This window comes from Phyllobates terribilis, unplaced genomic scaffold (assembly GCF_046119375.1).
Source record: "Phyllobates terribilis strain yellow unplaced genomic scaffold, ASM4611937v1 Scaffold_4__5_contigs__length_816908805, whole genome shotgun sequence".
NCBI lineage: Eukaryota > Metazoa > Chordata > Amphibia > Anura > Dendrobatidae > Phyllobates > Phyllobates terribilis.
Window position 1 is genome coordinate 687,772,047 of NW_027362764.1, and position 14,688 is coordinate 687,786,734.

The 14,688-nt window shown below is 40.2% G+C and overlaps 1 protein-coding gene across 1 annotated transcript in view; it reads right to left on the bottom strand.

Annotated features, from left to right (window-relative positions):
* The window catches only part of CNGB3 (cyclic nucleotide gated channel subunit beta 3), a 477,293-nt gene that overhangs the window by 166,010 nt on the left and 296,595 nt on the right, over positions 1 to 14,688 (bottom strand). The window contains exons 7-9 of the mRNA XM_073679549.1: positions 14,239 to 14,289; positions 4,835 to 4,921; positions 2,738 to 2,802 (exon numbers count right to left, since the gene is read on the bottom strand). Of these exons, the coding sequence (XP_073535650.1) occupies positions 2,738 to 2,802; positions 4,835 to 4,921; positions 14,239 to 14,289 (203 nt within the window). The remainder of the gene's footprint in view (positions 1 to 2,737; positions 2,803 to 4,834; positions 4,922 to 14,238; positions 14,290 to 14,688) is intronic.

Genomic DNA, 14,688 nt, shown 5'->3' on the forward strand with positions numbered 1-14,688 from the left:
GAAAAATTGAATTTATGCAGGAAACTGCAAATTATAGACTCCACTGCTTATAAAGGAACTCTATCATTAGAACATAACCATTGTTTTTGTTAAATGTATTTTTTTTGACAATTTTTTTTTCATACCAGAATCTGTATTAAAAATATAAAAATAGAAATCTTGCAGTTTTCACACTGGCCACTGGGGCATGTTTAGACTTGTACATCCTGCTGTTTCAGGAAACAACACATGTACATAGCCATAATGGTCAGACCCCGACCCTATATTTTGTATGAAATCATCTAATGAGTGTGTGCAAAGGTCATTGTGAAGGGAGGGGGAGCGGATTCAGCTGTGGCATCATCTATTGTGATTGGTGGATCTTGTACAATCAGCTATGTATAGAGATGTTACCTGTCATTAGAATCCTGCCTCTGATGATATGAAGCTTTGCTGAAACTGTTCGTGAAAGGACAGGAAGTCTGAATCTAAAAAAGCCCTAGTGACCAGTATGAAACTGCAAGATTATTAATTTTGTTTTTTAATTAATAAAAACTGTGATATGAAAAAATGTACACATTTTTTTCAATGCATTTGACAAAAATAACTGATTTAAACAATAGGTTGTTTCCTAATGCTAGATTGCCCTTATCTCCAATGCATGTATGAATGAAGCTTATGTGTATAGAGGTATACCGACTCACTCCCAAAAGAAGTCAGTGGAAAAAAAAACAAGCTTGTTGCATTTTAACATTCTTGATTCTTTCTTTGCATAAAATATATGGTGCTAGAGGGGCCTGGTAATTACTTATTCCCCTTTCCCTATTGAAATAAGCACGTATGCTTGGCTGTGTGTGCATGTCTATAGTGGAATCACTATAAATATAAGTCAGCTAAGTGCACATATAGCCAAATGTTATTTGACATGCATGGCAATCTGAAATAAATCATTCAGTAGCTCTCAGTTTGCAATTCTCTTGTTTCTCCTCCATCCATAGATATAGAATCTTCGTAAACTTGCTGTTGGCCATGAATAAGGCATAACCTACTGAAACATGTAGGGCAGTTCATGGATTCTGGTATTTTGTTTTTGAAACCTTATTTTAACTACAATGGTATAAACATTTAGTCATATGGGATTATTTCTGCATTGCTTGAATTTTTCTATGCTGGGATTGAAAAGTTTGTGGATCCAAACAGTAGTTTGTTGAACCTCAGAGTCCTCAACACCCTAGCAGTGAGCTGATCTTTGGTACATAAAGAAGCACTCCCATCAAAATGTTTTATCCTCTCAATATATTGCAATTGTCATATTTTATAGCACTGTGTACTTACAATTGCTCATTTTGCCTTTCTACCAAGTAAATTCTTCTCTTTTCCATTATCTCTATGACATCACGTGATTAAAAACAGACTATCTGAATCCTTCTAAGTTTTATGTAGAAACAGGAAGTCTCTTTTACATGCATGAGTCATCATTAGAAATACAATTCTACTTCACTGCAAAGTCCCAGGCACAGAGGAAGAGTGCAGCAGCAGGGTCAGGAGTTGAAGAGAGGGATAACTTATACAGAGAAAACAGACTTCCTATTTCTACATAGAGCTTAGAAGGATTCGGCTAGTCAGTTTTTAATCACGTGATGTCATAGACCTAATGGAAAAGAGAAGAATTTACTGGGTAGAAAGGCAAAATGAGCAATTGTAAGTAAATAGTGCTATATAATATGATGACCACAATATATTAAGAGCATAAAAACTTTGATGGGAGTGCTTCTTTAAAATGACAAAAAGTTTGTAAAAATGTAAAATTTATTATAACATTAGTATAGTTTTTTTTTTTTTACAGGGGACACTTTTTTTAATATTAGGGCACATCATTCAGCAGGTCTTTGTCTGTCTCACAAAATTACAAATTAAAGAAGAGACGGCAAACTTGGAGAGCACAGAGCAGCCTTTGCCATCTCGGTTACTGACAATACAGAGCGCAGCAGTCGAGATGAGTTTTGTCGTATGTTGCTGCACTCTGAATAAGGAGTGATCAAGATGATAAAGCTTATTTCATCATACTGAGAGCTTTGCTACCTCCGTTGCTAACTATGCAGAGTGCAGTAGCTGATGACAAAAGTTAAGTCGACTGCTGCTCTCTACATAGGCAGCAACTGAGATCACAAAGGCTGCTCTGTGCTCTTCCACAGCTCCTCGCCTCTCCTCTCATTTGTAATTTTTTGAGAGGAGGAACAGAGTCCTGCTGGGGAGATTTCTAAAAAAAAAAAGATTCATCTTGACTGCTGCACTTTGCATGGGAACCTGTGGGACCAGTCTACATGTCAAGCAGTCTTTGGCTGCAATAATCATCTAATTTGAAGGCTGGTGGGTCCTGCAGCTCTCCAAGAAGGAGCAGTCCAGGGCATGTGCACATGTGACCCTCTCCCATACTCCACCACTGGCTAGCGGTAAACTCTAACTAATCTCATGTGTGTAATACATTTATCAATATTCATAAATAAATGTAATGTTTATAAGTATGGGAAATGTCCTATGTTTTCAGACTATTGGCTATTTTATTATTTTTTTTCTTTTTAAGATATTCATCTAAGTGAATTTTTGTGCTCTTTTATACATTTTTAATTTTTTTTGGGAGAAGAAATTTAAAATGAACTAAAGTTGGTTATCAGGAAGGTAATACAGCTGCTGATTTTTATTCCACAGTGTAATAAATTATGCTTTTCTGGCAGGTTTTCACAGTTTTACGCCTCACCTGTAAATATAAGCTCTCTTGAGGACAGCTTCTAGCCGATCATTAAATTCAAAGAATGTGCTGTACTGAAAACAATGAGGAATGAAACAATTAGACCCACACAAATAATAACACACCACAAACAAAACCCCTGTCATGTACTGCAGAAAACTGGGACAAATCCATAAAACCTTTAGAGAGTAACACGCTGAAGCCATAAATGTGATTTATTTTAGTTTGCCATTAAGTAAAAATGCATAAACTGTTTAACAATTGAAGATGACATACATGGGACCTTATTTGCAAAAATATGGACGATTTTGCTAAGCATTGTAATTTTTCTTTTTTTTTCTATGATTTTGGAATATAGTTTAAGACAATTAAAGGGACAGTCTTGTTTAAAAGCTCATTTTTAAATACATTATTTAACAATTGTGAGTAATAGGATTCCCATTAAAGACCCTAACAAATAAGCAAGTGGGGACAGCACAAAAGTGTCCCCTGCTTTGGAGGACCCATCACGTTCCTGTGTTATAGCTCAATTGTTTTTAACAGGAATTGTGTAATACCTCATTTCTCCTGAAGTGGCACTATAGAGGAATCGAACACTTGCTGATTATTTTACCCCACCGATTACAACCGATCATGGGGATAATTTCAGGATCTTGTGATCAAGAAAATCATCAACAAAAAGCAAATGTTCATAGTTGCGACAAGGGTGTGTCTAGACCAGATATAGTATGGCAAGGCATTTTTTTTTATTAATAACAACCAGAAACCAGCTGGAATTTGATATGAGCTGTTAAAGTATGAAATATTGTTTTTGAAGAAGATGGGAGAACAAATACTTTTTTGAAAATATCTAAGACTTAGACCTCCTCGGATTGAGGATAATCACTGGTCTGAAAAACAATGCCATGCCCATAATAAATCTGATATCTCACAGTTTGGTCATGCATTGGGACCTATTTTAGGAGTTGTCCTTTATTGTTTTATTCATCTATTCACGAGTTCCCTGACTGCCGGCTTCTTGCTTGCCAGGGGGCGATGCAAACCTCATTGATTGACAGTTTAGTCCTGCGTCATGGTCATGCCAATGACACGGTGACCTCTCCCAACTGCGAGTAGAGGCAGATTTGCATCTGCAGCATCAGAGGAGCCTAGGGGAACCCAAGAAGGCCAGATCCAGAAATCCAGCCAGCTTCAGAGCCAGCATTATATAGTACGTTTTATAGTAAAAAGCTTGTGCGTGTTCCATACTTGCTTAGGAGACTGGCCTGGCGGCCTGCAAATTAGGCAAACAAGCAGCAAACAATAGAATGAACTGCTTCATGACATCCGCCGTACATGTACGACGCAAGTTGAAGCAGGTGTACAGCAAGCTCACAGGGTGAGCCCGATCCATACTTGCCAGGTGATGGCTGTGTTACAGCTAGGACCTGCCTCTAACAAGCACGAGTGGAGCGGAGCTAAGCCCCCGATATTGTTAACCTGTTAAATACTGCTGTCAAACTCTGATAGTGCCATTTAACTTGAGCCAGCATGGGGATGCGTCGTTCTAAGTGCCTATCGGCGCTCCCGTGACATGATCGTGGGTAACCAATGGGTTGCTATGACATATAATATAGCTCTTCAGATTCGTTGTGTCACTTACACCATGTGCAGGGCATTACGATCACTCATATAGTGACAGTTAGTTGTTAGTAGTCATAACCATGGATACTTAAGCTACTGTAATGCCCTGCACATGGGGTAAGCGACATAATTCATCAGAAAAGCTACACTACATTTCTAATTGGAGGTATTTGCTAATATTATAATTATTACACCTACAGCATATTGGGATAGAATGTTTGAGATGGGAATAATCCTTTCGTCATAGAGGACAATAAAAGATCTCTAGAATAACCCTATTATTTAAATAAATTTTTAGGGTCAAGTAAGGCTTTGTGCGTCTTGAAAAATTTTATATTTGCTTCTTTGCAGTGAACAATGTAAATTATGTAAAATGTTTTCATTGGTGACTACATTCCAAAGCCACATAATGTTTCTGTTCTTACTCAGCAGGATTAAAGCCAAAAACATACAGATATTATAAAAACATTCAGATTTAATTACCTTCAACAATCGGTTCATTCTAAATATCGATTTGTATCCAAAGATGATGGACAGAGCATCAAATGGTAAAATAGATGCAGCATCAAGCTGTGAAACAACACAACACTGTTTAGTGCGCCAATTATACCAAACAGATGACATTATGTTGATGTATTTCTGATGTTCACACCATGAGATCCATTAAATTAACCTATAATGATCTGGAAAGGCTGGAATGATTTGCTGAACATCACACTTTATTTCATTAGTAATATCCCTTTAATTATTCATAAAGATATCTGCTTTAGGTCAATAGATAGCAAATGACCGTGCCATGGATACAATTTAATTCCCAAATTATGCTTGCAATACCTGGACCTCTTGCAATTCTACCAAAAGGATTTTTTTTAAATATTAAAATGTAACTAAAAGAATAATACAAATAAAGGTAGGACACTATATAATATATCAGATAAATATGGCTCTTTCAAATCCACGGAGGATCGAGTTTGAGTCGAATTCCCTGAATTTAAAGCAAATTCGAACATTTTGAGATTTGAATCACAATTTGCAAAAAATACAAAAAACTTGCCTGTCAAAATCTCCTACATCGGTAAAGCATCATAAAGTGGGCTAGTGTCATTTTGCTTTGTACAGTATAGTCTACAGTGGTGGTCAGTACTGGTGGATTTCGCTCAGAACCACCTCACTGTTACCTTTTTGCCATGAACAGCTCTCCTCTGTTCCCCATCGTCAGGACAATTATGCAATTAACCAACGATTAACGGAGGAGGCTGCGACTGTTACCACTACTAGGCCGGTTATTGGGGAAATCACAGTGAACGTACGGTATATGCACCTCTTATTCCAACTCATGGAATATAAATATACCATGGTTATGGTCACTGTTAACGCCACAATAACCCAAGAAAGATTATTAGCTGCCACCACCAATCGGTTATAGAGGCTCATTGGACACCATTTCAGGTATCAGAATAAAAGTAACAAAACTATTACATTTTATATTTAATCCAAATCCAGAAACATAGGCAGTGTTTATAAAAAATATACAAAATATTTTACAAAGGAGACAAGACAATACAGCATATACAATTACAAAAAATAAAAAGGATTAACAAAAGAACTTACCAAACCCTGGTCACAGAGATGGCTCAGAGCTTAGCGGATGGAGTCAATCCGATTGAGAAATTAACAGAACTTTCACATCAAACTATGTCTTCCTAATTACTGACAATGACCCAGACCCTGTTTGTGCTTTTTATTGGCTCTGAAGTTACACTCACACACCTTCCCTTGAAGACCTCACATAGGCTGGGTTGTAGGATGTTCTCAGCCCTTCATGATTTTAAGAAATTTCCAACTTATGAGATATCTTCACCTCTGAAGGTTAGACCTTGCCGTCATGTTATTTATCATGATTTTACATAGTTATATAGACCCCAAATATTACAGGTGTAGCTCCCTCTATCAGACCGTTATTCAATTGGAGGGGTTCTGCCAGCCCTACACTGATGTGAGTTATTGTGTCCCGTTTGTCCCTTCACTACGACTATGAAAATCTTTATCTCATAAATATTGGGTCGATACAAACCCCAATATTTCTATTTAGACACCGGAGCTGGGCTGGATACAAAAGATGTTTTGATGAAAGGAAGCCCATCCTGGAGACCACAATAGATATCCTGTTTTAATATCCTGTCGAAGGCAGGGAGTCTTGGCTTCAAATGGAACTTGAATGGTTAGCTCTTCCTATCTTATTTAGTTTTCTCACCTCCTAGCTATACATAATTTACTCATATGTTAAACATGTGGTCCTATTACCAAAAGAGTTTTAGTTTGTCAGCTCTTTCTCCTTCTGGAGATTCTATGTGAGAAGGGGAGGGTGTGAATGCCCCCACCCAGGAGAGGTCTCATGGATTTTAATTGACAAGGGTTATTCCCAAATTAGGAGAAATAAGGTCCGACCATTCAATGGGGTCCAACCATTGGTACCCCCACTGAACCCCAAAACAGGCCTCTGAAATCCTATCTATTCAATCGCAAAGGAACTTGTGGGAAGAGCAGATCACTGTACTTGCCCATGTGAGATTGCAAGGCCACCGCTCTATTTCGACAGGAATAGGCAAGGAGCTCTAGGGGTCAGACCCCTAGGTCCCATTTTTATCTATATTATAGCTCAGTCATACTTGCTTGGGAAAATATGGATCAAATATGAATGAGCAATACAGTTTTATTTCCATATTGTATCCTTTGCATTTTTTTTCTTCTAAGTTTTTCATCTTTTTTTGCAAGCTCTTTCGTAAAAAAAGTAAAAATGATGTCTTTGGTGTTTTTGTGACGTTGGCAACAAGTCAACAAGTAGATGATAAATACTGGAAGTCATACAGCATGGGAACTAAAAATGTAATATCCATTAGGAACAGGGCCTACTTCAGGCTTAAGTGGACAATTGGACCCTTTTTCTGTGATGGCTGAGATAGTGACCCCACTGACATAATATAAAGCTTCCCAGGCCTCAGTGACTTGTGTTTGTGCCTGTCTGACTATGTCTCTGTCAGCACACGGTGTCTGTTTTCCCTGGAGGTCGACCCATGATGTCATATTTATATGCTCATCAAATGGCGAGAAAACTGAGCAGAGTTAGAGAGGTGGGCAGACAGTAACCAAAGAGGGAGGTAGCACTAAGTCCATATTAACCCATTATTATAGACCAGCCATTTTTAGATTTTTTTTATTTTGCTTTAGTTTTTCTTCCTTACCTTCAGTTTTCCTCCTTTCCTACCGATCTCCTATAGGCTTCACAGGAAATCGGTAATTTCATATCTGTCAGGGGCCATCGGCTGAAAAAGACTACCAGCCTATGTTGGCTGGTAGCCTTGGCACTAGCCAGTCTGTCTAGCAGAACCCACAGGAACCTTGACACATACAATGATGTCACTTGAGTTGCATCAACAGAGTAACTGGTCAGAGGAGCAAGACTGAGAGATGGATGGTCAAACTATCTGGATCAATAACTGCAAAGACAAACTAGTTATAGAATTGGGCTACAAAACCTTAGTCAGGGACATAGCTACAGTCAGATAAAGGGTGGTCAGTAATAGTGTAGTCAGAATATCTGAGGTCAGAGTCAGGAGGGATGGATGAACAATCATAGTCAGGATCACAAGCTGGGTCTGGTCCAGATGTAGAGCAGCAATGAGTAAACTAAGAGATAACTGGCAGCTCCAAGCTGGGAGTTTAAATTGGGCGTGGTACTGTCCCATTATCCACAACAGGGAGCCGATTACTCCTGCTGACCTGCTGGACAGCACTAGTACCTATTCTTCTTGCCTTGGCAGCACTACAGCTCCCAGCTACACCAGAATCCTTCGCTCGATAGTGTCTGCTCCATGCAGTATTATTGACCATAACTAAAGATGAGCGAATTGACTCACAGGACCCGGGTCAGGATTAAAGTCAGTATTCTGTGATCACTGGACGAGAGCCCCATGAATCGCCTCTACCTCACTAGGCCAGTTAATCAAAAGGCATGCAGGCAGGTCAAAAGTGGTTTGCATGCCTCCCATTTATTGGCCACAGAATGTTGACCTGACCACGTGACTAAAGTCCTGCAGATGTATTCACTCATTTCTAGCCATGACGTGTCCTTTAACACGTGCACTGCCCAGAGGGTGAATACAGCAGCACCTAGTGATGGAGACAGCCATTGCTGGAGCAGATGCAAGTAGAGATGTAACAAATAATTATGCAATACACTGAAATACTACAATATTGCAGTGTATTGTATAAGTGATCATCTGATATCAGGTTTATGTCCCCTAAAGCGTCCAATAACAAATGTAAAAAAACTATAGAAAAATAAAAAAAGTAAAAAATCAATATATATATATATATATATATATATATATATATAAAACATATATTCTATTGCCATATACATAGTTCTTTGAACTAATATAAGATCAAAATATTCATAAGATGAGTGCTGAGACAGAAAAAAAACCTGAAGCGACAGAATCACTATTTTTGGTCACTTTACCTCCCCCCAAAAATTGAATAAAAAGAGATTGGAGAATCTTTTGGGCACCAAAATAGTACCAATGAAAAGTACAAGCCCGTCCCACAAAAAAAAACTTCACATACTAAATAAAAAAGGTATGGCTCTGAAAACATAACAACTGAAAAACAAAGTTGTTTTGTTTAAGTAGTAAAAGAAATGAAAAAAATATATAAACTTGCTATCACCATAACCATACTGACTTGTAGAACAAAGCCACCGGGTCATTTTACCACAAAGTAAATCTTGTTAAATCAAAAACAAAATAACTTTGGAATTTCAATTTTTTTCTCCTAATTCCACTCCACTTGAAAATTCTGTCCAATTTTTCAGTGCATTATATTGCTGAAATGAGTGATGTCATTACAACTACAAGTTGTTTTGCAAGAAATGACCCCTCATCCTGCTATGTCAATGTAAAAATAAAAAAGTTATGGCTCTTAGCAAGTAAATATTAAAAAAACAAACATTTTAAAAAAAATGGTTTCATCTTCAATTAATATTATGCAGGGAAATATTGAAAAGTCTCACTTTCAGCCGTTGCTTATCTTAGCATTTGAATGTAGTTGGATGATTTGATGGAATTTAATATTTACATATTTTTAGGTTATATTTTCCAATCTTCTCCTCTATTGTTAGCATCAACAAGCAGACTGGCCGCTATTGGATTTGTTATTCTAATTAAGTGATTATTAACACATGAATATCTGCATACGCTTGTTAAAACGTGAATACTCAATAATGGACTAAATAATCAGGTTTCATGTATTAATCAACCAAGCTGTCATAGATATTCATGTGTTAATGACTCGGGCTGCAGAGGAAATCACTTCTAGTTTAGTGGATTTGCTCTTCACAAAATCATTTTACAGTTTACATTTGGAGTCGACTAACAGAAGAAAAGCTCAATAACTTTGTAAATGCATTTCCCAAATTTATCTTACTCCAACCCTGAATCACAGTCTACATCATATCAAGAAATGCATTCACAATTCTGTAGTCTCCAGAACTAAAATCTCCCAGCATTTTTTGCTGACGCAATGCTTTAATTCCGGGAAGAGAAGCTACATTGAACAGTTATCAGTAGGAAAAACACTATGTGTACTTTTACATTATAGGAACTCAGCTAAGACATATGGTGGACAACGACTCTGGTGACCATATCCAATGATGACTAGCAGAACTATGAAGGCAGCTGTGAACTTCAACATAGGCTGCGAGTTGTAAAATAGTGGGCATATCCCTTAGGCTAGGGATACATGCCAATGTTTCGCCATGTTATGTAAAAGCATTCACAAGTAATGACCTTGAGTAGATCTGTGCAGAAATTAAGCAGGATTGGATTTCTACCTGTCAGGAACGACACCGAGGAGATCACACAATATCCCACCGCTGCCACCAATTTGTCAGGAACGACACCGAGGAGATCACACAATATCCCACTGCTGCCGTCTCTTTGCCAAGAATTCACAGGATTGAGCAGGGATTCGCGAGCACACGATCCCGACTACTCACTACGTAGGTATCGGCAAGCGAGCATAAAGCATATGGCATCACACCTCTGGATTTCAACGCATGGAATATGTGTATACGCCCCCGTATGGTTACTGCCAGCTTCACGATAGCCCAACTATTATTATTCGCTGCCACCACTGGCCAGATTTGAAATATAATACAGGCCTGGTCGGACGCCTACTTTCTGGTAGCATATATGGCTTCGGGGGAGGGAAAGATTACAGAGCAAAAGAAACAAGACTATTCAATTTTATATTTAATCCAAAACGGAGGCAGAGCTATGAAAAACATACAAGGATTTTACAAAGGGGACATTTACAGCATATAATAGACAGTTACGCAAAATAAACAGGATTAAAGAAGTCTTACTATAAAGATCGCTGAGACAATTCAGTATAGGTGGAGGGGAGACAGTCCAGGTTTGACCGTTATTGAACGTGATCCTTTGCTATATAAAATATATACTCCTGGCAATGAATACTGATCCATCATCAGTGGGGTCTTTTATGCTGAAGGGGGAGGCCGGCCCACACACCTCCTGTGCTGACATCATGTGGGCTGGGCTACAGCCTTCACATTTTTATTAAAATCGCTAACTTCTGGGATAACTTATCGCTCGTTGATCGCAGAAGCTTGGAAATGATGTCATAATTTCTATTATGAATTTGCCTTTCTATATAAACCACACATGACATAGTCTGTTATTTTGTTACCTTTGCGTTATCGCTCCCCAGAGGGGCTCACAGCTACAGAAAAATAAGCATATTGTTCCGTGGCTGACCCTGCAACTAAAAATATAGGTCCCGTTATTATCGGACGTATGGAACTTCAGATATTTTATATTTTGCGCCAGTACCGGCCCAGCTAAAGATTTCTGTTGAATTCCTTTTGAAGCTCTGGCAAATACAACCTTCTCACATAGATGTAGCTTTATCGCAAACCTGTGTTAATTGGGTTTGGTAGCACCCTTTGTGCTAGCATTTGCTTACAAGGCCCTTCTCATGTGTGTGTGTGTGTTAATTTGCATGGGGACAGCTGGCCAAAGTGTCAGCTCTTATGTTTTGACAAATACTATAGGGGAGGGGGGTGAAGAGGGGTCTGGGAGGGAGAAATCCTTAATATTTCTTATTTCCCAAATTTATCTTACTCCAACCCTGAATCACAGTCTGCATCATATCAAGAAATACATTCACAATTCTGTAGTCTCCACAACTAAAATCTCCCAGCATTTCTTGCTGACGCAATGCTTTAATTCCGGGAAGAGAAGCTACGTTGAACAGTTATCAGTAGGAAAAACACTATCTGTACTTTTACATTATACGAACTCAGCTAAGACATATGGTGGACAACGACTCTGGTGACCATATCCAATGATGACTAGCAGAACTATGAAGGCAGCTGTGAACTTCAACATAGGCTGGGAGTTGTAAAATAGTGGGCATATCCCTTAGGCTAGGGCTACATGCCAATGTTTGGCCATGCTATGTAAAAGCATTCACAAGTAATGACCGTGAGTAGGTGTGTGCAGAAATTAAGCAGGATTGGACTTCTACCGTTTGCCTTTTCAGGGTTATAACATTCTGTCATTACTGTTGACGGTGACTGTGGGACATATACTTATATTCTGCAGTAACAAATGGGTTAGGTTCAGAGCTTAGCAATTCTTTTGAAATTGCTGACTTCAACAAATTTTCCCTCAAAATTCGATTTACAGCGAATAAATTCACGTAGTATCTGAACAATAGAAAGCTTGTAATTGCTTGAAAAATACACGTGGGTTAGAGAAGAGTGAGAAAACCCCACTGACCATAAGAGCTTACACTCTACAGGAGAGAGAGAGAACCCCACTGATCATAAGAGCTTACACTCTACAGGAGAGAGCGGACCTCACTGACCATAACAGCTTATGACGCGCCCAAAGGATGGGGACTCGGCGCCCGGGCCTTGCTGTTTGGTTTTGGGGGATGCCGCGGTGGCCGGCTACCGGGGCCGTACCCTGGGGTCACTCTTAAAAGCAAGGAATAATGGGGGAAAAGGGCACTGTAGGGTGAAGGGTGCATTTCAGGACTCTCCCCAGTGAGCGGGTGTGGGGCCTCCTGTTTCTTGCCTTTTCCTGATAAGTTTATGACCTGCCTGGAGCTAGGCCTAACTTGGTCTCTGTCTTGTACCGGCTGACCGGGTGGTAGGGCCTTCTGTTGGAGATCACACTCCCTGGTCTCTTGGGCCTCAGTGACTCCTGACCCTGGTATATCAGTCAGCTTTTGATGTTCCTGGGACATGTAGTTCGCCAGGGGTTCCCGTAGTTTCTGCTGGTCGTAGAGATCCCTGCAGACGCGGACCCGGTGTCCGGTATATGGTCTTGGGGTGAACTGACTAAGCTCCTCTGCCCCCTATGTAGCTCGCTTACTCCTTCGGCCACGCTCGGGGCCCTAACTAGGCTTCACACTGGCAGTAGGCCTCGCTACTCTTCACCGCTCTTATGGCGTCGGCACGCCTTGGGCTCACTAACCTGAGCTCCCTGAGTCTAGGCTGGACTGGCAACTTCTCTGGCTGCAGCAGACTGTAGACTCTAGACTGCAGACTGACTCTCTCCCAGACTTAGACTGAACTGCCTAGCTCCACCTTCCCTTTTTATATCCCTATCCGGGCTCCCTCTGCTGGTCTGAGGTGGAAGGTGGAGGTGTGTGAATGTTACGAGGGCCTCTTGTGGAGGAATCCGTCCATGCACCCCTCTAGGATCTGTGGCACCAATGCACAGCAGGGCGCCACATTTACACTCTACATGAGAAAGAGAGGACCCTGATGACCATAAGAGCTTACACTCTACAGGAGAGAGAGAGGACCCCAATGATCGTAAGAGCTTACACTCTACAGGAGAGAGAGGACCCCGCTGACCATAACAGCTTACACTCTACAGGAGAGAAAGGACCCCGCTGACCATAAGAGCTTACACTCTACAGGAGAAAGAGAGGACCCTGATGACCATAAGAGCTTACACTCTAAATGAGAAAGAGAGGACCCTGATGACCATAAGAGCTTACACTCTGCAGAAGAGAGAGGGCCCCGCTGACTATAACAGCTTTCACTCTACAGCAGAGAGAGAGAGGACCCTGCTGACCATAAGAGCATACACTCTACAGAAGAGAGAGGACCCCGCTGACCATAAGAGCTTACACTCTACAGGAGAGAGAGGACCCTGTTGACCATAAGAGCTTACACTCTACAGGAGAGAGAAACTTACCAGTGACTCTGGAGATGGAAAACGACTCTGCCACACAAACTGTGCTCCACTGGGAGCCGCTGATCTGTGATGTCCCAGGTACTGACCACCACTGTACAAGGTATGATAATCCGCTAAATGTCATAGCTGCAGGGCATTATGGGGAGGCACTCAAGCAACGCAAAATAATGTTAGCCCGCTCTCTGATGCTTCAGCAGTATGGGAAATAGTGCACGTTTTTCTTCACGTGAAACCGCGAATTTCAGAAAAATCCAACTCAAACTCAGTCCTCCTCAGATTGATCTGGTCATCGCTAATCAGGATGTCATTTGCCAACTGTATTTTAGTTTTTAACTGACATAACATCACTTTTTTCATCACTTGGTTTTCATTCGTTTCTGGTAGGTGATACATTTGTTGGGACAAGTTCTCTCCCTCTTTGTAGCAGGTTATTATCTACAGTTATCTTTGAGAAATTGACCATTGCAGACCTAAGCCCTCATCTCTACATGTGTCCCATAATAGCAGCATTGAATTTTGGCTGTCCCTATGATAAGTACACCCTCCACTGGAAATCACATATATTTATTAGTAACGTATTAAATTACTTACCCGAAACTTTGCAGATTCCCAGTAGTTTTTCTTTGTTTGTTTTCTCTCTGTCTAATTAGAAAAGTAAGTTTTATTATACATAGAGCTGAACAAACAGATTTGTATGACTGTGGTCCAGTGGCCACTTTGATAGCCTGTGGCCACTGTCCTGATGCCCTGCACGCCTCCTGCTACCTGCTGGTATCCCCAGTGCCTGTTCTGATTAGTAGACCTGGCATGATGTTATCGTTGTGGCAGGATGCACACATCATGTCCTGCCGTGCCTAGAATGAGAAGAAGCTCTGGCTTTACCAGCAGGTAGGAAGAGGCTCGCTGTGATCTGGTCCAGAAGCCATAGAGTGTTGAAGTGGTCACTGGACTAAGATCCTGACAATGTTTTTGCCCAACGTTAGTTATTATACATGACGCTGATGAATGATAAGTCAACCATATGAAATGTAAACCTGTTTA